General features: G+C 30.1%; 1 protein-coding gene across 1 annotated transcript; it reads right to left on the reverse strand.

The window, feature by feature from the left end:
* Positions 1–159: 159 nt before the first annotated feature.
* On the reverse strand, positions 160–27,900 carry LOC138704467 (CARD- and ANK-domain containing inflammasome adapter protein-like). The gene is made up of 4 exons (XM_069832373.1): positions 27,744–27,900; positions 10,881–11,146; positions 7,688–7,753; positions 160–3,603 (listed from the first exon to the last, which is right to left on the reverse strand). The coding sequence occupies exons 2-4, from the start codon at positions 11,133–11,135 to the stop codon at positions 3,085–3,087; spliced, it is 840 nt and encodes a 279-aa protein (XP_069688474.1). The 5' UTR covers positions 11,136–11,146; positions 27,744–27,900; the 3' UTR covers positions 160–3,084.
* Between the last annotated feature and the right edge of the window lie 39 nt (positions 27,901–27,939).

Here is a 27,939-nt window from a genome sequence, read left to right on the forward strand (position 1 = left end):
ACTGTACTCTGTGCAACCGAGTAATGACGTCACAGTAACTGCTCCGAACCGAACCGCTCCGTCCCCAGCCCTAGCCAGGAGTGACCTCAGCAAAGTAATGTGAGGAAAAGAGATACCTCTTCATCAAAAAGGTTAAGAATCACTAAATTAGTTGGCAAATTAAATGATACAAATTATTATTGATGAACTAGTTACAATAATGAATTATAAAACACAAGTTGCACAGTACAAAATTATAAAAATCATAATTAAACATTTTAAGTTGATTTGACGTGGCGTTCACATGATGTAGAGTATGAACTATACTTGCTCCTGTCGCAACCAAAGAATCGACTTCTGACTTCTCTAATGAAGCACGCAGAACAGTGGTCGTCAGCACTCGCTGAAATGGGTAAAGGGTAAGCGGAGTCGTCCCGTGTGCCCCATCGTGCAGCAGGAAGAGGTAGACAGCATTCCCGCTAGCAGCTACGAGTGCACCATAGTGCAGTGTGTTCTCCGCGGGTAAGAGACGCTATCCCCAGGGTGTTCTGTGCCGATGACCGCTGACGTAGAAGGTACAGAGTTTGAGAGTCACGTTGCATATAGCAGTACTCGTATTCCTCTCTGCTCCCTCGGAGCCAAACATTGGGCGAGCAGGCAGGGAGTGATTTTGTGTTCATTACTGTTCACACTATGATAACAGCCTAGCTAAGGAACTAGGTAGTGTTGCCAACTTATAGACTAATATGGTTCAATTGTTAACTTGATGAGGAAAGTAGCTAGTTTGTCGCTAAAATGGAAAAGTAGATAGTTTTGTTGCTAAATGAAAATACCTTTTTTTATGGGGGAACTCTACCAATGTTAAAAGGATATTTATTGCACAAATAATAATTATACGATCCATTTTTAAATTAAAGAGTTTTGACTTGTGCAAACCTTATTTTAAACAATATAAAATTTTAACATTTCCATCCATTTATATTTACAAATGCCTAATTTTCTTGATATAGAATGAGAATAAATACAATAAGAATCTAGATTATCATAATTATAATACACGAAATGCACATCTGTTCTCAATAAAAAGTCATAGACTTGTGAAATATGAAAAATCGCCTGCATATACTGGCATTGTGTTTTTTAATAAATTATCATTGCATATACAATCTTTACCTTATGCAAAATTTAAAGTGAAAGTTAAACAGATTTTAACTGATCAAACTTTTTATTCAGTAAAAGAATTCTTAAATCACAAGTTATGATATATGCAATACTACTTGATTATATTATTTATTTTAAATGTATTTTAACTTGTAGTGTTTTAATTGTATTGTGTTTTTTATTTATTATGTAATTGACGTGTACATCCATGTATATGGCCATGTATAGAATAAACAATCAATCAATCAACCTACTCTGTTTTTCACACCCAAGGACGTAAATAATAAATTCAATATTGAATTCATCTGCTTGGATATTTTACGAGGCTTTATCAATTGCTAAGGTGAATCAGATGAAGATGATAATGCCAGCGAAATGAATTCAGGGTCCAGCGCCGAAAGTTACCCAGCATTTCCTATTTATGGGTTGAGGGGATACCCCGGAAAAAGCCTCAACCAGGTAACTTGTCCCAACCAGGATTTGAGCCCGGACCCGCTCGTTTCACGGTTAGGTATGCAAACTGTTACTTCACAGCGGTGGACATCTGCTTGGTGTCTGAAAATGTGCAGACATCCTCAAATTCTGCTGTACATGGTTGTCGGGAAAAGAACACTGCTGTGTGAGTTACAATTAATTTATTGACCTCTTTTGGGAGTTCAAAGGGATAATAATATTTCCCGAACAATCTCAAAGCACTAAGAACTGCCATAGTATATTTAAAGTGTCTAAATTGAGATGACTGCATAATTTCGTTTTTATTACGTTCATGTCACTAGTAACTTGTACAGATAGTCTAGTGTCAACATGAGTGTAGAAGATTAATCTACATAGTTTGTTTCAATGTTAATAAAATATAGTTAATTGTAATCGGAGTGTGTTGAGTTGGGTAAATATCTGGTCTTTGCATTCTCTCTCAAAATAATAAAATGTTAGAAAGTCTCTAGATTGTTATCCGCTAAATGGGTCTTCCCATTTGTGGCCAAATACATCGCAATGCGCTAAAATTAAAATTTCGTCGCTGCCAATTCTAAAAAGTCGCCAGATTTGGCGACAGATTCGCTAAGTTGGCAACACTGGACCTGTACTGTTTTCGCTGTAAGAAAAATCCTAATGTAAACACAAGCACGTTGCTGTCATACCCGTGATTGGCTCCCAGTCGAAACACTCACACGGCGCAGGAAAATATAGTCCGTATTTGGAAACCATAATCTTGTATTATTTGAAAATAAAAAATTGAATTCTAGTTGTTAAATACAATGAAACATACAACTTCACTCATACGTAAAACGCTATGTAAAAGAAAAGCTACTTTTATATTTTGTTATGTACTATGAACGAGGATAAATACCAAGTAATACTGAGGTAGTCTGTTCTTGTAACAAGCTGGCGTCACTTGAGCTCGTAGCTGTTCAAGTAAGCACGTGAAGGTTTCTGCATCCTCGGTGTGTGTGATTATTAAACATAAGAATGGAAACCCTCTGAAAAGTGGAGAAAAACGAATAGTCTTAAATGTATATAATAAATTATGTGAGTTTTAATGACAGTAATTTTAAAGTAAATTATTCCAAAGCAAATTAATGCATAGTAGTGAGGTTAGACCTACTTGACGAGTAACGGGAAATGTTTAACATGAAACAGAATGTACAACAGTAGGCGGGAACATGTACTGAGAATCTATGGCGCCAAACAGTGGTCAATGAAGCCTCACTTCAGTCACGTGCTATTGTTTATATTAGGATTTTTCTTACAGCGAAAAGATTATAGGTATGTGGCAACGCCGTCTTCATTTGCGCTGTGACATGGAAAAGGAGAATGACGAATTCAGTTTCTATTGGCTGACACAAGCAGTTAGCGGGTAGAAGTTCAAAAATAGAATGATGTTACTACAATACTATCAGAAGTTTGTTCTTTCTTTGCGACAGCTGTAACAGTGCATGTAGGCTACTACTTATGTGTGGAGAGCCATTTCTCCACCCATGCAGCTACGTCGGCATGTTTGTAGAACTTGGCCTCCTGCAGAGGGTTTCGCCCACCGGTGTTCACAGCCGCTGTATTGGCGCCTCTTTTCAACAGAACCTGCGTCGCGGGCAAAGACCCATGCCACGTGGACCACAGGAGCGGCGTCCTCAGATGCACGTCGGGATGGTCGATATAAGCGCCACGATCAAGCAGCAAGTTGACCAAGGCGGCGTTACTAGTCATGGATGCAAAGTTCAGCGGTGCCTGTTTTTCAACGTCGTTTGCCTCGACATTAGCGCCGGCGTCTAGCAATAAACGGGCAGCTTCGAGATTGCCATTCCTTGCGGCTTCGTGCAAAGGGGTGATGCCTTTCGCATCCGGCGCCGACGGTTCAGTGCCAATTTTAAGTAAAGCTGACACCAGTCTCGTATTTCCGTTGGCCGCTGCTTTCCTCAGGAGACTTACCCAGTCCACTTCTTTGACAGCTCTTAAGGCGGCGAGATCCTGGAATTACACAAGCAGTGGCAGGGCCAACATTTTGAGGTGTAAACATCTATATTCAGCCTACATTAATTGGAAAATGAAAGGCTTTTGTAAACCATAAATTCGAGCTCGGTTGCCATGGAAATGCTTACATAATATCCGGTAAAATTACAATGTGAACGAGTCCATTCCTTTACATAAGGGGGGGGGTCGCATATATAGAGTAAGTCATAAATATATTTGGAAAAAGCGTGAGAGCGCTCCTGGATCAAAAATAAGAACAATTCCTTATAATGAAAACTTGACGGAAAATCCTTATTTATTGGAGTAATAGTGACTTTTGTTTTCATAAGTATCTGATCATACTATTGTATTGTTTTTGTTTTGATTTTGTACCAGTGTTTGTTTACAACCAACATAGTGACAAGTCAGTAGTACATTGTTTTTGTTTTTCTTGTACGCGGTGGTTCAGTGCCTTGGCCATCCAGATCACCCGACGTCACTCCATTACATTCTTACCTTTGGGGTCACTTGAAGGCTGTCGTCTATGCAATACCAGTGAATGATGCAGAAGAGCTATTGCAACGTGTTTACTTTTTATTTATTTTATTGGGTTATTTTACGACGCTGTATCAACACCTAGGTTATTTAGCGTCTGAATGAAATGAAGGTGATAATGCCGGTGAAATGAGTCCGGGGTCCAGCACCGAAAGTTACCCAGCATTTGCTCGTATTGGGTTGAGGGAAAACCCCGGAAAAAACCTCAACAGGTAACTTGCCCCAACCGGGATTCGAACTCAGGCCATCTGGTTTCGCGGCCAGAAACGCTGACCGTTACTCCACAGGTGTGGACTGCAACGTGTTGAAAATACATGCCAATTGATCAGTGATGACAACATGATGTTTGAGCGTGTGTACGTCGTGCTCAGTCGTGTGTACGTCGTGCTCAGGCATGTGTCATCAATGCAGGGGGACACATTGAGCATATTTGTGAACGTTAAATGACAAGTTTCCAAACATGTACTTGTGACACAACACAAAAAGAACAAATACAAAGTATGAACATTTCTCCAATAAACAAGCATTTTCCGTTAAATTTTCATATAAGGAATTGTTTTTATTTTTGTCCCAGGAGCACGCTCACGCGTTCTCCAAACATACTTATGACTCACTCTGTCTAATAACGTACTGCCCGTTTCTGGAATCTGTAGACCTAGGAGACGAAACAAGTCCTCTGTGCAAGTGTGAGTGGAGTTGGCTGGACCAATATCCACTCTGGCGGAAAGGCGTTGCTTGAAGGAAGTGAACGGTAATGTCACCACAGTCTACTATATACAGTAACGAAGCTTGAGTTTTGAGGGTGCTAGAAACAATATACTGTGACGTTTCTATTTTCCATTGCCTGTAATGAGGCGATATTAGCGATCCTAGTGGTGAGCAACTATCTAATGTTTGCATATTTACTACGTATTGAGCTTCGCGACTGTATATACTAGACTGTGATGTCACTTCCCGCGACGCACATCTTACCCCTTAGAGGCCGCGCGCCAATGCTGCCCGCAACATACTCCCGCAATGCTAAGCCCCGCCCATTTGCACCTGTCCATCTCTTCGCAAATGCGACGGCTAGGTGTAGGCCTACATATTCCACACACAGACATTACTCAGAAGAGTTTTCTATAATTAAAGAGTGAGGGGAGGGATTTACATTAAACAGGTGGAAGTAATATATCTGTGAAGATTTTAAGAGCTTATTCCTTGGAACAACAAAAATTCTAATAAGTTATCATATTAGTCCCAAATGAATACTTCTCTAAAAAAGAATGAATTTCCTCTAAATGTTAACAATGTTTTACTCGGTAAGTAGCCTACTATCCTTACGATTCTGATTTTTATTCTTATCATTATAAGGAATTATTTATCCCTTTTGCACTTTTTTCAGTAAAATGGTCGGTTTTCTTGCAAATTAAATAAAAAGTTTAACACGTATAGCTGTTTCCTGCCATTAGGAAGTCTGACAATCATGCTGCAGTGACTAAGGGACGGAATGCTGCTAAGATCTGATTTCCTGTGTGTTTTTTTTTTCCGTGAGCCGGCGATGCATTGTTGCCAAAGTACGCAGATTTTCAGTCTAATTTTCTAATTAACTGTGCACTAATTCGAAATCGCATAATAGATATTTTATATATTCTAATGTATCCTATTTTTCCCTTCAATATGCACAGTTTATACTCCGTCTGGTAGTGTCCATTTTAAAGAAGTATGTAGGCCTATATGGTGATATTATTAATTTGTTTAATATGTAATAGATAGGTTTAGTTCAATATTGTGTTCCCTATTCCTTTGGTCAGGGACTTCATATTTCAGTCCGTTATTAGAACTGTCCGTCTTAAAGAGGTTTCATTGCCATTCTTAAATTTGCTGGCATGCCGAGGGTTAGTTTTAGTACCATAAAATTTAAGAAAAGAGGAAAGAATGACATTAAGTGCTCCGAGAACCTATACAGGGTGAAAGTGAAATAAACCTGCAGATTTTCAGAGCGAGTAGCTCAAGTTGTATACAGAGTGTTTCCGAGATGGTGTTACAAACTTTCAGGGATGATGGGGAAGGGCACATGTATCAATTTGAAATAAGCAACTCTTGTCCGGAAATGACCGAGTCGAAAGTTACAAGCAAAAATAGTTCTGTGGAAATGAAATAATTTTATTCCTCTATACACCTTATTTATGTGTATTTATCTGTACATCTTACACATACTGTATTCATCTGACGTTGTTTAGTTGTCTATTTACAGTATTCCATTCAGTGCGCTGTCTGAGGGGTGGGGACAGGAAACTGCACTAAAGCAATGCAGATAGCGTAATGTGTAACGGACATGGTGGGTCCTGATATGCACGTTTTTAGACAGCAGTGTATGTGTACAAGTTGCAGTGTCCAGTCGATCAGTCCTAGTGAAATTGAGGAGTACACGAGAGCGGAATAAGCAGACCTGATTTTCGAATACGGATGAGCCAATGGGAAGAGTAGACAAGCTCTCAGATTATATCGGGCTCAAGTACCCACTTAGGAGACATTCGGCCCATACCATATTTTCACGACTGTTCCAAAGGTTAAGGGAAGGAGGGCACGTGGTACGAAATTACAATTCCATTTCCACACAATTATTTTTGCTTATAACTTTCAACTCAGTCATTTCCGGACCAGGGTTCCTTATCTCAAATTGATACATTTACCCTTCGCCATCATCTCTGAAAGTTTGTAACACCACCTCGGAAACACACTGTATAACAAAAGAGTGTAATGCCATATTGGTGGAAAATTCATAGTTTTCTCAGAAAAAAAAAAGTGTTTCTTTTTTTTGTTTCCTCCACTCCAAATGTTTAACACCCTATTATTCGGTAACTATTGCGAGTGGGATCTCGATTTTTGTCCAGATGTAGATATAGAAAATGTAATGAAGAATAATTATTTATCTCTCTGGCGTATTTCAATACTGTGGACGATTATCGTGTAAATTTAATTTAAAAATCACTAATTTCAAGCCACTGAACGATGCGCAACAGATTGCAACGTTGTAGGCAGAAAGAGCTGTGGAAGGTAGGGGCCAGACCAGAATTCGTTGACCTCTTACATTGTATTACGAGAAGAAAAAGCAGCGTGTTAGCGGCGATGTTGGCAGACTGCTCAAATTTCCAACTTAATATTCTAATTAACCGTGCATTTAATCACAAAATGTAACATTGGTTTTCTATGTATTTAAGTGTACCCTATCGTCTCTTTCAATCTGCAGGTTTATTTCACTTCCACCCTGTATAATTAATAGGCCTACATAATTTCATGATTAGACACAAAAATCTTACTGAACCTCCCACAGAGAAGAATTCTGAGTGAGCCACTGTAGAATTGATATAATAATTTTATTAGCTCATCCATTGTCAGAGTTATAAAACCACACACACACACACACACACACACACACACACACACACACACACACACACACACACATACATACACACACATACACATAGGCCTATTCACACACAATATAAAGTACAGACTTGGAAGTTGTTAATATTTTTTTAAAGAATGAAATAACACTCACTTTTGTAACTTCGTTTATCTCCTCTCTGCATTCGCTCTTTTCAGAATTGATCCTATCCTGATGACGCTAGAATTAAAACAAAAAAATCAATCAATAATTGATCTGAGTCTTTGTCGTATTTCATAATATTATAATCACTAAGATTACTATGTTTCTGCAAACACTAAATTTCTCCTCTCATTCAAACGTTCTTGAAATGAAGGAATTATTTTCAATTACATTCTGTGTTAAAATATCAGAAAATCTAGTCGTTTCTGTTATTAAATGTGTTTTTTTTTCTTCGGTGAAGGACCAGTAGTCAAGCACCGCAGCCTTAAGCTTATTGTGCAACCTCCTTTTATTGGGATGACTAGCCGTACCCGTGCGCTCCGCTGCACCCGTTAGAAATAAATATAAAGTAATTACATAATTAAAATAGGACATTTGATCCAGGGAATATTCGTGTTTGATAGAAGAATAAATCGTTTAGTATGTTACTTAATTTAAATTGTATTTAAAAAAATTGAAATGCGATCATTTTGATCCAGAGACATAAACATTATTTTAGGAAATACAGGAAACGAATGTACAGAATAGCCTATCAAATTTTCTGTGCATAAGGAGCTATTTTAATCTTATCTGTCCTGGATTCACTCAGAAGTTACTGTAATAACATTATAGCATTATGTCCATCTAGAGAAACTACACTTTCCAATGGTGAATTAATAATTAATTATACAAATCGGTTAATTTAGCTTGCAATATTACTTCATACAAACACAGAAACATTCTCTGTAGGCTATGTTTCATAGCTTTCGATTGTTGTTGTCCAAGGCCCCTTATAGACGAAGTCATTTGTTTTTTATTTCATTACACCGCCTTAGATGGCGTTGTTATTGTAATTTTAAAACTCATTTATCTCATTAAATATCAGTCCTATCAAACTTTTTCATAGAATAAAACGCATCGGAAATTATTTTTAAAGAAACTTTTGTTATGTAATATTTTTCATGAAAATTAATAATAAGGGAGATATTTCGATTTATTTAATTCGAGCCCCCTTATAATCCCCCTTTTAAATAGGATATTTTGAATGCCATATAGCCTAAATTCTAAGTTACGACGAACTTAATTTATATTCCAATTTTCATATAAATTGGTTCAGCCATTATCGCGTGAAAAGGTAACAAACATCCAGACAGACAGACAGACAGACATGCTCTCTCGACCGGCCTCCGTGGAATGTAGTTCAGCGATGTTGGATGGCTTCTGCAACGAACATTCGAGCCGGATCTACTCGGGGGAGGAGTTTCGCCTCGGACCGACAGGGGGGCCTTGGGGAAATTTGCCGAAGCAGGAATGGTATATGGATTCTGTCAGCTGTAGGGACGGTCGTTAAGGGAGTCATGTGGTTAGGGCGGTGCGCGTAGGGGATCTGTGGCACGCAACTCATTCCATATCGAGGGTTAGCGCAATAGATTTCAATAGGTCGCAGTGCTGGATCATCCGTGCTCCACTTAGTTAAATTCCAAAATTAATAATAAGGGAGATATTTCGATTTATTTAATTCGAGCCACCTTTTAATCCCCCTTTTAAATAAGATATTTTGAATGCCATATAGCTAAATTCTAAGTTACGACGAACTTAATTTAAATTCCATTCCAAAAATTACTATTCTCTTTTCTTTTTTTTAAATTTAGGCCCGGTTTCCTCAACCTTTGTTATAATGCACCTAACATAGCGTTAATTAACTGTAAGTTAAAAGTATGCATTGCTGTTAAAAATATTGCGTTTCTTCGACTTTACATTTTACATTTTAACATTCTGTTTGTTAACTCTCTGTTAGGACCAGAGATTCTAGAGTTTAACCATAACCTATAACCAAGTATAGGCTCACTTCTGTTTTCTGAACTCTGACAATTGCGATTCTCGCTTGTTTTCGTTGCTTGATTCAGAGAGAATATAAGTCTTCCTATTCTCTCAGGTTTGATTTCTCCTTCTTTCCTCGTCTGTATCACAATAGCGTGGAGCGGCGTTTTGGTGTTGCTGTTATGAAATGGAAAACACTGGAACAAAAAGAAATCTTGGGACTAATTTCTCTTCTTTCGAAAGAAACCTTCTGCTGGAAATTATTTCCCAGTATAAACCAATTAATGAGAATAAACAAACAAACGGATCTAAGTTGAAAGCGAAAAGTGAGGCTTGGCAGAAAATAGCCTATACCTTTGTATGAACTTCCGGTCTGTCAAATCACAGAAATCAACCCCTCTGTTTATGTATTCATGGATATCATTTTCTAAATAATCCAGATATATAAGTTCAGCATCTAACGCACCAGCCATATTGGATACTTCTATGCTAACAGAGAGTTAAATGATTTAACTGCATGAAATTGGGCAGTTAAATTAACACAGGTTTTAACAGCCTGTTAGTACTAACAGTAGTTGAAGAAATGCTTCAACTGTTAAGTTTACAGTTAAAATGGAATAATACACTGTTATAATTTAACAAAGGTTGAAGAAACCGGGCCTTAGAGTCACAAAACACAGAAAACAGAAATACGTTATTTTACTTTTTTCTTCAGTTTTATATTATGGTCTACCACCAATATTTTTTTGGCAGTTTATATCGTTTGCGCCCTATATATTGATTTTTTTCCCTTTGATTTCCTTTTTGAAAGGAGCATTTGATATTTCATTAATGGTGCGAGATAACTGTAAACTAGAAGACTAAGAATACAAAAAACGAATTTTTCTGGAGTATTTCATTTCTCCATCTACATAATTCCGCCAACATTTCTCCATTCCGTCATCATTCCACAGCATTCCGTCTGGTGACTAACGGAGGAGGCTGGCCTAGGGACGAGTGGGGTTGCCTGCTCGAAACCTGAGTACGCAGCGAACCTTAGTGCAGTCAGCCGGTGCGGGTTTTCGAATGAGCCTAGCTTGAGGGTTAGCGCAATATATCTTGAAAGATCGCAGTGCTTGGTCGTGGTGTCCCCTCTCGAAATTGATTTCAATTATTCAATCCCTTCCCTGCAATTTTATTCGATAATTGGCTACTTACTGGATTCTAAGGAACCCAGAGGCTCATTGCCGCCCTCACATAATCCCGCCATTGGTCCCTATTCTGAACAAGAGTAACCCAGTCTCTACCATCATATCCCACCTTCTTCAAATAGATAATAGATAATTAGATTATAGAATTACTGTACTTCGCTTGCAAGCTGAGCTGCAAGCTTCCCATTTTGCTGGATTAAAGCTAAAATGATGTCGTTCTGTCCAATCTCCCTGCATGGCTGCAGTTTCCCGCATTCGCTCTCGAAGTCGAACTCATCAGTTTTGTTCTTGATTATGAAGACGACGTCCGGGTTACATCTGCCGTTCTCTGGCGCCTGAAGACTTGCTGGTATTAAACCCAAACCCAGCAGAGACAGCAAGAAGAACTGCAGGAGTGCAACAACTGCCATGTTTTCACCAGCTGGAATAAAAATTCCAAAATCACATAGACTACTCTGCAGCTACAGTGACAGTCCTGTTCAAGAATATGTTTGGCTACAGAACCGTGTCGGCGCAAAGAATCAGATCGTAACCATGCAGAGGTGGCTCTCCGTTAAGGTGGAAAAGGCGCTTGAAGGGGTCTCGCGAATTTTGTAAATTTTGTTTAAAGACTACATTAGTACATTATGCAACGAGCCTATAATGATAGTAATTAAGAAAGCGAGTATGGATATTTATTAAACGAGCGCAAGCGAGTTTCATAATTTTCATACGTGCTTCTTAATTACCATTATAGGCGAGTTTCATACGACTTTTTATCCTCGACCATATTTCTAACTTGAAATTACCGGTATTCAGATATATACATTTTATTTGTATCTGACTTGACCGGAAGTGACCTTGTTCTAGGACGTGAATTGTGAGATGTGCGCAGACGCGAAAGTATTAATTTTTTCCGAGGGACAATAATGTCATTGACCTTGTGTAATCCCGTTAAACGTGGTATAACTTTGATTATTAAATTCGACATTGAAAAACGAGATGACAAATTGAATTTATTTGAATATTATTTACAATTAACGTTAATTATTATAGTAACAGAACATAACCTTCTGCGACAGTATTGGATTTCAGCCTCCGTGACTTTTCGCTAATTCTCTTTCTATTGCATATCCGAGAATAATCGATACTTGCGGTTTTATAACGGTACAAAGCTGACTTCTCATTGGCTAAACACATGTAAGCTGAGTTATCATTGGCTGAAGACCTGTACTTTAATGAGTAAGTGTACTTTAATGACATGCTTTAAAGGACTGCTACCAGGTGTATAATTAGTACATTTCGGCATGGTCGAGCACAAAAATTATTATCTTATAGGCCGGGAGTGTGAGGATTGAGTTCACTGTATTCTTTCCCCAGTAACCTTCGCGCAGTAGTCCAAATGTTAATTGATGCAAGGAATGTTGGCGACATTGTGTTCCCAGCAGCCCTTGCGCGGTAGTTGAAAATTTAATTGATGCAAGGAATGCTGGGGATATTGTGTTCCCGTAGCCCTTGCCTGGAGGCTGATAATTTAATTCGTGCAAGGATATGGCAACATTGTACTCCCAGCAACCCTTGCTCGGTAAATCAAAATTTAATTGGTGTAACAAATGTTGGCTGTATTCAGGGTGTGAATTAAGATTTCTCATGAGTGAGGGGATAGAATCCTAGATATAGAATACCATACATAAAATAATAATAAAATTATTATTATTAATATTATTATTATTATTATCATTATTATTATTGCTTAACGCTTGGCCGCACTGAGTTGCTTGTCTTCCATCTTGATCATAATAATTGTATCCATAAGCAGCCTTAAGATAAAATGTGTAATTCCTAAGTTATTGATTGTTTTCAGCTTGCCGGTGGTGATAATACATCAATATTATTTGCTACGTTATACAGTCTGATCCGTTTGGATATGGATAATATTAATGTATTATTATAAAGCTATTATGATAGTAGGAATAATTTTTTGCTGGTTATATTATGATTAAAACATGGGAGTTTTCATATATGATAATCAACAATTACGAGTGAATTCGTATTATAGAATTATTTACCTAGAGGAAAAAGAACGGTAAAAAATTATGAAATTACGAGTGAATTCATATTATAGAATTATTTACCTAGAGGAATAAGAACGGTAAAAAAAATATGAAAATACGACTGAATTCATATTATAGAATTATTTACCTAAAGGAATAAAAATGGTAAAAAAATTATAAAATTACGAGTGAATTCATATTATAGAATTATTTACCTAGAGGAATAAGAAGGGTAAAAAATTATGAAATTACGAGTGAATTCATATTATAGAATTATTTACCTAGAGGAATAAGAACGGTAAAAAAAATATGAAAATACGACTGAATTCATATTATAGAATTATTTACCTAAAGGAATAAAAATGGTAAAAAAATTATAAAATTACGAGTGAATTCATATTATAGAATTATTTACCTAGAGGAATAAGAAGGGTAAAAAATTATGAAATTACGAGTGAATTCATATTATAGAATTATTTACCTAGAGGAATAAAAATGGTAAAAAAATTATGAAATTACGAGTGAATTCATATTATAGAATTATTTACCTAGAGGAATAAGAACGGAAAAAAATTATGAATTTCGAGTGAATTCATATTATAGAATTATTTAACTAGAGGAATAAGAAGGGTAAAAAATTATGAAATTACGAGTGAATTCATATTACAGAATTATTTACCTAGAGGAATAAGAACGGTAAAAAAGTGATGAAATTACTAGTTAATTGCATGTTATAGGATTACTTACCTAGAGGAATAAGAACGGTAAAAAATTATGAAATTACGAGTGAATTCATATTATAGAATTATTTACCTAGAGGAATAAGAACGGTAAAAAATTATGAATTTACGAGTGAATTCATATTATAGAATTATTTACCTAAAGGAATAAAAATGGTAAAAAATTATAAAATTACGAGTGAATTCATATTATAGAATTATTTACCTAGAGGAATAAAAATGATAAACAAATTATGAAATTACGAGTGAATTCACATTATAGAATTATTTACCTAGAGGAATAAGAACGGTAAAAAATTTTGAAATTACGAGTGAATTCATATTATAGAATTATTTACCTAGAGCAATAAGAACGGTAAAAAATTATGAATTTACGAGTGAATTCATATTATAGAATTATTTACCTAGAGGAATAAGAACGGTAAAAAATTATGAATTTACGAGTGAATTCATATTATAGAATTATTTACCTAAAGGAATAAAAATGGAAAAAATTATAAAATTACGAGTGAATTCATATTATAGAATTATTTACCTAGAGGAATAAAAATGATAAACAAATTATGAAATTACGAGTGAATTCACATTATAGAATTATTTACCTAGAGGAATAAGAACGGTAAAAAATTTTGAAATTACGAGTGAATTCATATTATAGAATTATTTACCTAGAGCAATAAGAACGGTAAAAAATTATGAATTTACGAGTGAATTCATATTATAGAATTATTTACCTAAAGGAATAAAAATGGTAAAAAATTATAAAATTACGAGTGAATTCATATTATAGAATTATTTACCTAAAGGAATAAAAATGGTAAAAAATTATAAAATTAAGAGTGAATTCATATTATAGAATTATTTACCTAGAGGAATAAGAAGGGTAAAAAATTATGAAATTACGAGTGAATTCATATTATAGAATTATTTACCTAGAGGAATAAAAATGATAAACAAATTATGAAATTACGAGTGAATTCACATTATAGAATTATTTACCTAGAGGAATAAGAACGGTAAAAAATTATGAAATTACGAGTGAATTCATACTATAGAATTTTTACCTAGAGGAATAAGAACGGTAAAAAATTATGAATTTACGAGTGAATTCATATTATAGAATTATTTACCTAAAGGAATAAAAATGGTAAAAAATTATAAAATTACGAGTGAATTCATATTATAGAATTATTTACCTAGAGGAATAAGAAGGGTAAAAAATTATGAAATTACGAGTGAATTCATATTATAGAATTATTTACCTAGAGGAATAAGAACGGTAAAAAAGTGATGAAATTACGAGTTAATTGCATGTTATAGAATTATTTACCTAGAGGAATAAGAACGGTAAAAAATTATGAAATTACGAGTGAATTCATACTATAGAATTATTTATCTAGAGGAATAAAAATGGTAAAAAAATTATGAAATTACGAGTGAATTCATATTATAGAATTATTTACATAGAGGAATAAGAACGGTAAAAAATTATGAATTTACGAGTGAATTCATATTATAGAATTATTTACCTAGAGGAATAAGAAGGGTAAAAAATTATGAAATTACGAGTGAATTCATATTATAGAATTATTTACCTAAAGGAATAAAAATGGTAAAAAATTATAAAATTACGAGTGAATTCATATTATAGAATTATTTACCTAGAGGAATACGAACGATAAAAAATTATGAATTTACGAGTGAATTGCATGTTATAGAATTATTTACCTAGAGGAATAAGAACGGTAAAAAATTATGAAATTACGAGTGAATTCATATTATAGAATTATTTACCTTGAGGAATAAGAAGGGTAAAAAATTATGAAATTACGAGTGAATTCATATTATAGAATTATTTACCTAGAGGAATAAGAACGGTAAAAAATTATGAAATTACGAGTGAAGTCATATTATAGAATTATTTACCTAAAGGAATAAAAATGGTAAAAAATTATAAAATTACGAGTGAATTCATATTATAGAATTATTTACCTAGAGGAATAAAAATGATAAAAAAAATTATGAAATTACGAGTGAATTCATATTATAGAATTATTTACCTAGAGCAATAAGAACGGTAAAAAATTATGAAATTACGAGTGAATTGCATGTTATAGAATTATTTACCTAGAGGAATAAAAATGGTAAAAAAATTATGAAATTACGAGTGAATTCATATTATAGAATTATTTACCTAGAGGAATACGAACGATAAAAAATTATGAATTTACGAGTGAATTCATATTATAGAATTATTTACCTAGAGGAATAAGAAGGGTAAAAAATTATGAAATTACGAGTGAATTCATATTATAGAATTATTTACCTAGAGGAATAAAAATGGTAAAAAAATTATGAAATTACGAGTGAATTCATATTATAGAATTATTTACCTAGAGGAATAAGAACGGAAAAAAATTATGAATTTCGAGTGAATTCATATTATAGAATTATTTACCTAGAGGAATAAGAAGGGTAAAAAATTATGAAATTACGAGTGAATTCATATTATAGAATTATTTACCTAGAGGAATAAGAACGGTAAAAAAGTGATGAAATTACTAGTTAATTGCATGTTATAGGATTACTTACCTAGAGGAATAAGAACGGTAAAAAATTGTGAAATTACGAGTGAATTCATATTATAGAATTATTTACCTAGAGGAATAAGAACGGTAAAAAATTATGAATTTACGAGTGAATTCATATTATAGAATTATTTACCTAAAGGAATAAAAATGGTAAAAAATTATAAAATTACGAGTGAATTCATATTATAGAATTATTTACCTAGAGGAATAAAAATGATAAACAAATTATGAAATTACGAGTGAATTCACATTATAGAATTATTTACCTAGAGGAATAAGAACGGTAAAAAATTATGAAATTACGAGTGAATTCATATTATAGAATTATTTACCTAGAGCAATAAGAACGGTAAAAAATTATGAATTTACGAGTGAATTCATATTATAGAATTATTTACCTAAAGGAATAAAAATGGTAAAAAATTATAAAATTACGAGTGAATTCATATTATAGAATTATTTACCTAAAGGAATAAAAATGGTAAAAAATTATAAAATTACGAGTGAATTCATATTATAGAATTATTTACCTAGAGGAATAAGAAGGGTAAAAAATTATGAAATTACGAGTGAATTCATATTATAGAATTATTTACCTAGAGGAATAAAAATGATAAACAAATTATGAAATTACGAGTGAATTCACATTATAGAATTATTTACCTAGAGGAATAAGAACGGTAAAAAATTATGAAATTACGAGTGAATTCATACTATAGAATTATTTACCTAGAGGAATAAGAACGGTAAAAAATTATGAATTTACGAGTGAATTCATATTATAGAATTATTTACCTAAAGGAATAAAAATGGTAAAAAATTATAAAATTACGAGTGAATTCATATTATAGAATTATTTACCTAGAGGAATAAGAAGGGTAAAAAATTATGAAATTACGAGTGAATTCATATTATAGAATTATTTACCTAGAGGAATAAAAATGATAAACAAATTATGAAATTACGAGTGAATTCACATTATAGAATTATTTACCTAGAGGAATAAGAACGGTAAAAAATTATGAAATTACGAGTGAATTCATATTATAGAATTATTTACCTAAAGGAATAAAAATGGTAAAAAAATTATAAAATTACGAGTGAATTCATATTATAGAATTATTTACCTAGAGGAATAAGAAGGGTAAAAAATTATGAAATTACGAGTGAATTCATATTATAGAATTATTTACCTAGAGGAATAAAAATGGTAAAAAAATTATGAAATTACGAGTGAATTCATATTATAGAATTATTTACCTAGAGGAATAAGAACGGAAAAAAATTATGAATTTCGAGTGAATTCATATTATAGAATTATTTACCTAGAGGAATAAGAAGGGTAAAAAATTATGAAATTACGAGTGAATTCATATTATAGAATTATTTACCTAGAGGAATAAGAACGGTAAAAAAGTGATGAAATTACTAGTTAATTGCATGTTATAGGATTACTTACCTAGAGGAATAAGAACGGTAAAAAATTATGAAATTACGAGTGAATTCATATTATAGAATTATTTACCTAGAGGAATAAGAACGGTAAAAAATTATGAATTTACGAGTGAATTCATATTATAGAATTATTTACCTAAAGGAATAAAAATGGTAAAAAATTATAAAATTACGAGTGAATTCATATTATAGAATTATTTACCTAGAGGAATAAAAATGATAAACAAATTATGAAATTACGAGTGAATTCACATTATAGAATTATTTACCTAGAGGAATAAGAACGGTAAAAAATTTTGAAATTACGAGTGAATTCATATTATAGAATTATTTACCTAGAGCAATAAGAACGGTAAAAAATTATGAATTTACGAGTGAATTCATATTATAGAATTATTTACCTAGAGGAATAAGAACGGTAAAAAATTATGAATTTACGAGTGAATTCATATTATAGAATTATTTACCTAAAGGAATAAAAATGGTAAAAAATTATAAAATTACGAGTGAATTCATATTATAGAATTATTTACCTAGAGGAATAAAAATGATTAACAAATTATGAAATTACGAGTGAATTCACATTATAGAATTATTTACCTAGAGGAATAAGAACGGTAAAAAATTTTGAAATTACGAGTGAATTCATATTATAGAATTATTTACCTAGAGCAATAAGAACGGTAAAAAATTATGAATTTACGAGTGAATTCATATTATAGAATTATTTACCTAAAGGAATAAAAATGGTAAAAAATTATAAAATTACGAGTGAATTCATATTATAGAATTATTTACCTAAAGGAATAAAAATGGTAAAAAATTATAAAATTACGAGTGAATTCATATTATAGAATTATTTACCTAGAGGAATAAGAAGGGTAAAAAATTATGAAATTACGAGTGAATTCATATTATAGAATTATTTACCTAGAGGAATAAAAATGATAAACAAATTATGAAATTACGAGTGAATTCACATTATAGAATTATTTACCTAGAGGAATAAGAACGGTAAAAAATTATGAAATTACGAGTGAATTCATACTATAGAATTTTTACCTAGAGGAATAAGAACGGTAAAAAATTATGAATTTACGAGTGAATTCATATTATAGAATTATTTACCTAAAGGAATAAAAATGGTAAAAAATTATAAAATTACGAGTGAATTCATATTATAGAATTATTTACCTAGAGGAATAAGAAGGGTAAAAAATTATGAAATTACGAGTGAATTCATATTATAGAATTATTTACCTAGAGGAATAAGAACGGTAAAAAAGTGATGAAATTACGAGTTAATTGCATGTTATAGAATTATTTACCTAGAGGAATAAGAACGGTAAAAAATTATGAAATTACGAGTGAATTCATACTATAGAATTATTTATCTAGAGGAATAAAAATGGTAAAAAAATTATGAAATTACGAGTGAATTCATATTATAGAATTATTTACATAGAGGAATAAGAACGGTAAAAAATTATGAATTTACGAGTGAATTCATATTATATAATTATTTACCTAGAGGAATAAGAAGGGTAAAAAATTATGAAATTACGAGTGAATTCATATTATAGAATTATTTACCTAAAGGAATAAAAATGGTAAAAAATTATAAAATTACGAGTGAATTCATATTATAGAATTATTTACCTAGAGGAATACGAACGATAAAAAATTATGAATTTACGAGTGGATTGCATGTTATAGAATTATTTACCTAGAGGAATAAGAACGGTAAAAAATTATGAAATTACGAGTGAATTCATATTATAGAATTATTTACCTTGAGGAATAAGAAGGGTAAAAAATTATGAAATTACGAGTGAATTCATATTATAGAATTATTTACCTAGAGGAATAAGAACGGTAAAAAATTATGAAATTACGAGTGAAGTCATATTATAGAATTATTTACCTAAAGGAATAAAAATGGTAAAAAATTATAAAATTACGAGTGAATTCATATTATAGAATTATTTACCTAGAGGAATAAAAATGATAAAAAAAATTATGAAATTACGAGTGAATTCATATTATAGAATTATTTACCTAGAGCAATAAGAACGGTAAAAAATTATGAAATTACGAGTGAATTGCATGTTATAGAATTATTTACCTAGAGGAATAAAAATGGTAAAAAAATTATGAAATTACGAGTGAATTCATATTATAGAATTATTTACCTAGAGGAATACGAACGATAAAAAATTATGAATTTACGAGTGAATTCATATTATAGAAATATTTACCTAGAGGAATAAGAAGGGTAAAAAATTATGAAATTACGAGTGAATTCATATTATAGAATTATTTACCTAGAGGAATAAAAATGGTAAAAAAATTATGAAATTACGAGTGAATTCATATTATAGAATTATTTACCTAGAGGAATAAGAACGGAAAAAAATTATGAATTTCGAGTGAATTCATATTATAGAATTATTTACCTAGAGGAATAAGAAGGGTAAAAAATTATGAAATTACGAGTGAATTCATATTATAGAATTATTTACCTAGAGGAATAAGAACGGTAAAAAAGTGATGAAATTACTAGTTAATTGCATGTTATAGGATTACTTACCTAGAGGAATAAGAACGGTAAAAAATTGTGAAATTACGAGTGAATTCATATTATAGAATTATTTACCTAGAGGAATAAGAACGGTAAAAAATTATGAATTTACGAGTGAATTCATATTATAGAATTATTTACCTAAAGGAATAAAAATGGTAAAAAATTATAAAATTACGAGTGAATTCATATTATAGAATTATTTACCTAGAGGAATAAAAATGATAAACAAATTATGAAATTACGAGTGAATTCACATTATAGAATTATTTACCTAGAGGAATAAGAACGGTAAAAAATTATGAAATTACGAGTGAATTCATATTATAGAATTATTTACCTAGAGCAATAAGAACGGTAAAAAATTATGAATTTACGAGTGAATTCATATTATAGAATTATTTACCTAAAGGAATAAAAATGGTAAAAAATTATAAAATTACGAGTGAATTCATATTATAGAATTATTTACCTAAAGGAATAAAAATGGTAAAAAATTATAAAATTACGAGTGAATTCATATTATAGAATTATTTACCTAGAGGAATAAGAAGGGTAAAAAATTATGAAATTACGAGTGAATTCATATTATAGAATTATTTACCTAGAGGAATAAAAATGATAAACAAATTATGAAATTACGAGTGAATTCACATTATAGAATTATTTACCTAGAGGAATAAGAACGGTAAAAAATTATGAAATTACGAGTGAATTCATACTATAGAATTATTTACCTAGAGGAATAAGAACGGTAAAAAATTATGAATTTACGAGTGAATTCATATTATAGAATTATTTACCTAAAGGAATAAAAATGGTAAAAAATTATAAAATTACGAGTGAATTCATATTATAGAATTATTTACCTAGAGGAATAAGAAGGGTAAAAAATTATGAAATTACGAGTGAATTCATATTATAGAATTATTTACCTAGAGGAATAAAAATGATAAACAAATTATGAAATTACGAGTGAATTCACATTATAGAATTATTTACCTAGAGGAATAAGAACGGTAAAAAATTATGAAATTACGAGTGAATTCATATTATAGAATTATTTACCTAAAGGAATAAAAATGGTAAAAAAATTATAAAATTACGAGTGAATTCATATTATAGAATTATTTACCTAGAGGAATAAGAAGGGTAAAAAATTATGAAATTACGAGTGAATTCATATTATAGAATTATTTACCTAGAGGAATAAAAATGGTAAAAAAATTATGAAATTACGAGTGAATTCATATTATAGAATTATTTACCTAGAGGAATAAGAACGGAAAAAAATTATGAATTTCGAGTGAATTCATATTATAGAATTATTTACCTAGAGGAATAAGAAGGGTAAAAAATTATGAAATTACGAGTGAATTCATATTATAGAATTATTTACCTAGAGGAATAAGAACGGTAAAAAAGTGATGAAATTACTAGTTAATTGCATGTTATAGGATTACTTACCTAGAGGAATAAGAACGGTAAAAAATTATGAAATTACGAGTGAATTCATATTATAGAATTATTTACCTAGAGGAATAAGAACGGTAAAAAATTATGAATTTACGAGTGAATTCATATTATAGAATTATTTACCTAAAGGAATAAAAATGGTAAAAAATTATAAAATTACGAGTGAATTCATATTATAGAATTATTTACCTAGAGGAATAAAAATGATAAACAAATTATGAAATTACGAGTGAATTCACATTATAGAATTATTTACCTAGAGGAATAAGAACGGTAAAAAATTTTGAAATTACGAGTGAATTCATATTATAGAATTATTTACCTAGAGCAATAAGAACGGTAAAAAATTATGAATTTACGAGTGAATTCATATTATAGAATTATTTACCTAGAGGAATAAGAACGGTAAAAAATTATGAATTTACGAGTGAATTCATATTATAGAATTATTTACCTAAAGGAATAAAAATGGTAAAAAATTATAAAATTACGAGTGAATTCATATTATAGAATTATTTACCTAGAGGAATAAAAATGATAAACAAATTATGAAATTACGAGTGAATTCACATTATAGAATTATTTACCTAGAGGAATAAGAACGGTAAAAAATTTTGAAATTACGAGTGAATTCATATTATAGAATTATTTACCTAGAGCAATAAGAACGGTAAAAAATTATGAATTTACGAGTGAATTCATATTATAGAATTATTTACCTAAAGGAATAAAAATGGTAAAAAATTATAAAATTACGAGTGAATTCATATTATAGAATTATTTACCTAAAGGAATAAAAATGGTAAAAAATTATAAAATTACGAGTGAATTCATATTATAGAATTATTTACCTAGAGGAATAAGAAGGGTAAAAAATTATGAAATTACGAGTGAATTCATATTATAGAATTATTTACCTAGAGGAATAAAAATGTTAAACAAATTATGAAATTACGAGTGAATTCACATTATAGAATTATTTACCTAGAGGAATAAGAACGGTAAAAAATTATGAAATTACGAGTGAATTCATACTATAGAATTTTTACCTAGAGGAATAAGAACGGTAAAAAATTATGAATTTACGAGTGAATTCATATTATAGAATTATTTACCTAAAGGAATAAAAATGGTAAAAAATTATAAAATTACGAGTGAATTCATATTATAGAATTATTTACCTAGAGGAATAAGAAGGGTAAAAAATTATGAAATTACGAGTGAATTCATATTATAGAATTATTTACCTAGAGGAATAAGAACGGTAAAAAAGTGATGAAATTACGAGTTAATTGCATGTTATAGAATTATTTACCTAGAGGAATAAGAACGGTAAAAAATTATGAAATTACGAGTGAATTCATACTATAGAATTATTTATCTAGAGGAATAAAAATGGTAAAAAAATTATGAAATTACGAGTGAATTCATATTATAGAATTATTTACATAGAGGAATAAGAACGGTAAAAAATTATGAATTTACGAGTGAATTCATATTATAGAATTATTTACCTAGAGGAATAAGAAGGGTAAAAAATTATGAAATTACGAGTGAATTCATATTATAGAATTATTTACCTAAAGGAATAAAAATGGTAAAAAATTATAAAATTACGAGTGAATTCATATTATAGAATTATTTACCTAGAGGAATACGAACGATAAAAAATTATGAATTTACGAGTGAATTGCATGTTATAGAATTATTTACCTAGAGGAATAAGAACGGTAAAAAATTATGAAATTACGAGTGAATTCATATTATAGAATTATTTACCTTGAGGAATAAGAAGGGTAAAAAATTATGAAATTACGAGTGAATTCATATTATAGAATTATTTACCTAGAGGAATAAGAACGGTAAAAAATTATGAAATTACGAGTGAAGTCATATTATAGAATTATTTACCTAAAGGAATAAAAATGGTAAAAAATTATAAAATTACGAGTGAATTCATATTATAGAATTATATACCTAGAGGAATAAAAGTGATAAAAAAAATTATGAAATTACGAGTGAATTCATATTATAGAATTATTTACCTAGAGCAATAAGAACGGTAAAAAATTATGAAATTACGAGTGAATTGCATGTTATAGAATTATTTACCTAGAGGAATAAAAATGGTAAAAAAATTATGAAATTACGAGTGAATTCATATTATAGAATTATTTACCTAGAGGAATACGAACGATAAAAAATTATGAATTTACGAGTGAATTCATATTATAGAATTATTTACCTAGAGGAATAAGAAGGGTAAAAAATTATGAAATTACGAGTGAATTCATATTATAGAATTATTTACCTAGAGGAATAAAAATGGTAAAAAAATTATGAAATTACGAGTGAATTCATATTATAGAATTATTTACCTAGAGGAATAAGAACGGAAAAAAATTATGAATTTCGAGTGAATTCATATTATAGAATTATTTACCTAGAGGAATAAGAAGGGTAAAAAATTATGAAATTACGAGTGAATTCATATTATAGAATTATTTACCTAGAGGAATAAGAACGGTAAAAAAGTGATGAAATTACTAGTTAATTGCATGTTATAGGATTACTTACCTAGAGGAATAAGAACGGTAAAAAATTGTGAAATTACGAGTGAATTCATATTATAGAATTATTTACCTAGAGGAATAAGAACGGTAAAAAATTATGAATTTACGAGTGAATTCATATTATAGAATTATTTACCTAAAGGAATAAAAATGGTAAAAAATTATAAAATTACGAGTGAATTCATATTATAGAATTATTTACCTAGAGGAATAAAAATGATAAACAAATTATGAAATTACGAGTGAATTCACATTATAGAATTATTTACCTAGAGGAATAAGAACGGTAAAAAATTATGAAATTACGAGTGAATTCATATTATAGAATTATTTACCTAGAGCAATAAGAACGGTAAAAAATTATGAATTTACGAGTGAATTCATATTATAGAATTATTTACCTAAAGGAATAAAAATGGTAAAAAATTATAAAATTACGAGTGAATTCATATTATAGAATTATTTACCTAAAGGAATAAAAATGGTAAAAAATTATAAAATTACGAGTGAATTCATATTATAGAATTATTTACCTAGAGGAATAAGAAGGGTAAAAAATTATGAAATTACGAGTGAATTCATATTATAGAATTATTTACCTAGAGGAATAAAAATGATAAACAAATTATGAAATTACGAGTGAATTCACATTATAGAATTATTTACCTAGAGGAATAAGAACGGTAAAAAATTATGAAATTACGAGTGAATTCATACTATAGAATTATTTACCTAGAGGAATAAGAACGGTAAAAAATTATGAATTTACGAGTGAATTCATATTATAGAATTATTTACCTAAAGGAATAAAAATGGTAAAAAATTATAAAATTACGAGTGAATTCATATTATAGAATTATTTACCTAGAGGAATAAGAAGGGTAAAAAATTATGAAATTACGAGTGAATTCATATTATAGAATTATTTACCTAGAGGAATAAAAATGATAAACAAATTATGAAATTACGAGTGAATTCACATTATAGAATTATTTACCTAGAGGAATAAGAACGGTAAAAAATTATGAAATTACGAGTGAATTCATATTATAGAATTATTTACCTAGAGGAATAAGAAGGGTAAAAAATTATGAAATTACGAGTGAATTCATATTATAGAATTATTTACCTAAAGGAATAAAAATGGTAAAAAATTATAAAATTACGAGTGAATTCATATTATAGAATTATTTACCTAGAGGAATAAGAAGGGTAAAAAATTATGAAATTACGAGTGAATTCATATTATAGAATTATTTACCTAGAGGAATAAGAACGGTAAAAAAGTGATGAAATTACTAGTTAATTGCATGTTATAGGATTACTTACCTAGAGGAATAAGAACGGTAAAAAATTATGAAATTACGAGTTAATTGCATGTTATAGAATTATTTACCTAGAGGAATAAGAACGGTAAAAAATTATGAAATTACGAGTGAATTCATACTATAGAATTATTTACCTAGAGGAATAAGAACGGTAAAAAATTATGAAATTACGAGTGAATTCATATTATAGAATTATTTACCTAAAGGAATAAAAATGGTAAAAAATTATAAAATTACGAGTGAATTCATATTATAGAATTATTTACCTGGAGGAATAAAAATGATAAAAAAATTATGAAATTACGAGTGAATTCATATTATAGAATTATTTACCTAGAGGAATAAGAACGGTAAAAAATTATGAAATTACGAGTGAATTCATATTATAGAATTATTTACCTAGAGGAATAAGAAGGGTAAAAAATTATGAAATGACGAGTGAATTCATATTATAGAATTATTTATCTAGAGGAATAAAAATGGTAAAAAAATTATGAAATTACGAGTGAATTCATATTATAGAATTATTTACATAGAGGAATAAGAACGGTAAAAAATTATGAATTTACGAGTGAATTCATATTATAGAATTATTTACCTAGAGGAATAAGAACGGTAAAAAATTATGAAATTACGAGTGAATTCATATTATAGAATTATTTACCTAGAGGAATAAGAAGGGTAAAAAATTATGAAATTACGAGTGAATTCATATTATAGAATTATTTACCTAGAGGAATAAGAACGGTAAAAAATTATAAAATTACGAGTGAATTCATATTATAGAATTATTTACCTAGAGGAATAAGAAGGGTAAAAAATTATGAAATTACGAGTGAATTCATATTGTAGAATTATTTACCTAAAGGAATAAAAATGGTAAAAAATTATAAAATTACGAGTGAATTCATATTATAGAATTATTTACCTAGAGGAATACGAACGATAAAAAATTATGAATTTACGAGTGAATTGCATGTTATAGAATTATTTACCTAGAGGAATAAGAACGGTAAAAAATTATGAAATTACGAGTGAATTCATATTATAGAATTATTTACCTTGAGGAATAAGAAGGGTAAAAAATTATGAAATTACGAGTGAATTCATATTATAGAATTATTTACCTAGAGGAATAAGAACGGTAAAAAATTATGAAATTACGAGTGAAGTCATATTATAGAATTATTTACCTAAAGGAATAAAAACGGTAAAAAATTATAAAATTACGAGTGAATTCATATTATAGAATTATTTACCTAGAGGAATAAAAATGATAAAAAAAATTATGAAATTACGAGTGAATTCATATTATAGAATTATTTACCTAGAGCAATAAGAACGGTAAAAAATTATGAAATTACGAGTGAATTGCATGTTATAGAATTATTTACCTAGAGGAATAAAAATGGTAAAAAAATTATGAAATTACGAGTGAATTCATATTATAGAATTATTTACCTAGAGGAATACGAACGATAAAAAATTATGAATTTACGAGTGAATTCATATTATAGAATTATTTACCTAGAGGAATAAGAAGGGTAAAAAATTATGAAATTACGAGTGAATTCATATTATAGAATTATTTACCTAGAGGAATAAGAAGGGTAAAAAATTATGAAATTACGAGTGAATTCATATTATAGAATTATTTACCTAGAGCAATAAGAACGGTAAAAAATTATGAAATTACGAGTGAATTGCATGTTATAGAATTATTTACCTAGAGGAATAAAAATGGTAAAAAAATTATGAAATTACGAGTGAATTCATATTATAGAATTATTTACCTAGAGGAATACGAACGATAAAAAATTATGAATTTACGAGTGAATTCATATTATAGAATTATTTACCTAGAGGAATAAGAAGGGTAAAAAATTATGAAATTACGAGTGAATTCATATTATAGAATTATTTACCTAGAGCAATAAGAACGGTAAAAAATTATGAAATTACGAGTGAATTGCATGTTATAGAATTATTTACCTAGAGGAATAAAAATGGTAAAAAATGATGAAATTACAAGTGAATTCATATCATAGAAATATATGGCTAGAGGCATAAAAATGGTAAAAAAAATACGATATTACGATCAAATTACCTAGAGGAATAAGAAGGGTAATAATGATGGAGTTACAGGTGCATTGCATGTTACAGAATTATTTAGCTGTAGGAATAAGGTTAGTGAAACATTACGAAATTACGAGAGCCGAACAATGTTACAGAGTTACTTACCTGGATGTATGATTTACAAGGCTGCTTTCGTGTCAGCTAACACTGAAGAAGTGTGTGGTTCAAGAATCAGTTTCGTGTGGCGAGGGTACGGACAAGGAAGTAATGTACAGTATTTGCATAAGAAGAAATTTGACCTTACACCATCCGTTGTGTGGAAGTTAGAAGCGATAAGGTGCGATATGGGTACATAATCATT

This window comes from Periplaneta americana, chromosome 8, assembly GCF_040183065.1.
Source record: "Periplaneta americana isolate PAMFEO1 chromosome 8, P.americana_PAMFEO1_priV1, whole genome shotgun sequence".
Taxonomy (NCBI): domain Eukaryota; kingdom Metazoa; phylum Arthropoda; class Insecta; order Blattodea; family Blattidae; genus Periplaneta; species Periplaneta americana.

What these genes read in the sequence shown, in the direction of transcription:
- LOC138704467 (XM_069832373.1), bottom strand. Translation starts at nt 11,135, where the DNA reads ATGGCAGTTGTTGCACTCCTGCAGTTCTTCTTGCTGTCTCTGCTGGGT. An exon ending in CAGCTCAGCTTGCAAGCGAA is followed by an intron (nt 7,754 to 10,880) that starts GTACAGTAATTC and finishes TTTTAATTCTAG; the next exon opens with CGTCATCAGGATAGGATCAA. An exon ending in AGATAAACGAAGTTACAAAA is followed by an intron (nt 3,604 to 7,687) that starts GTGAGTGTTATT and finishes GTGTAATTCCAG; the next exon opens with GATCTCGCCGCCTTAAGAGC.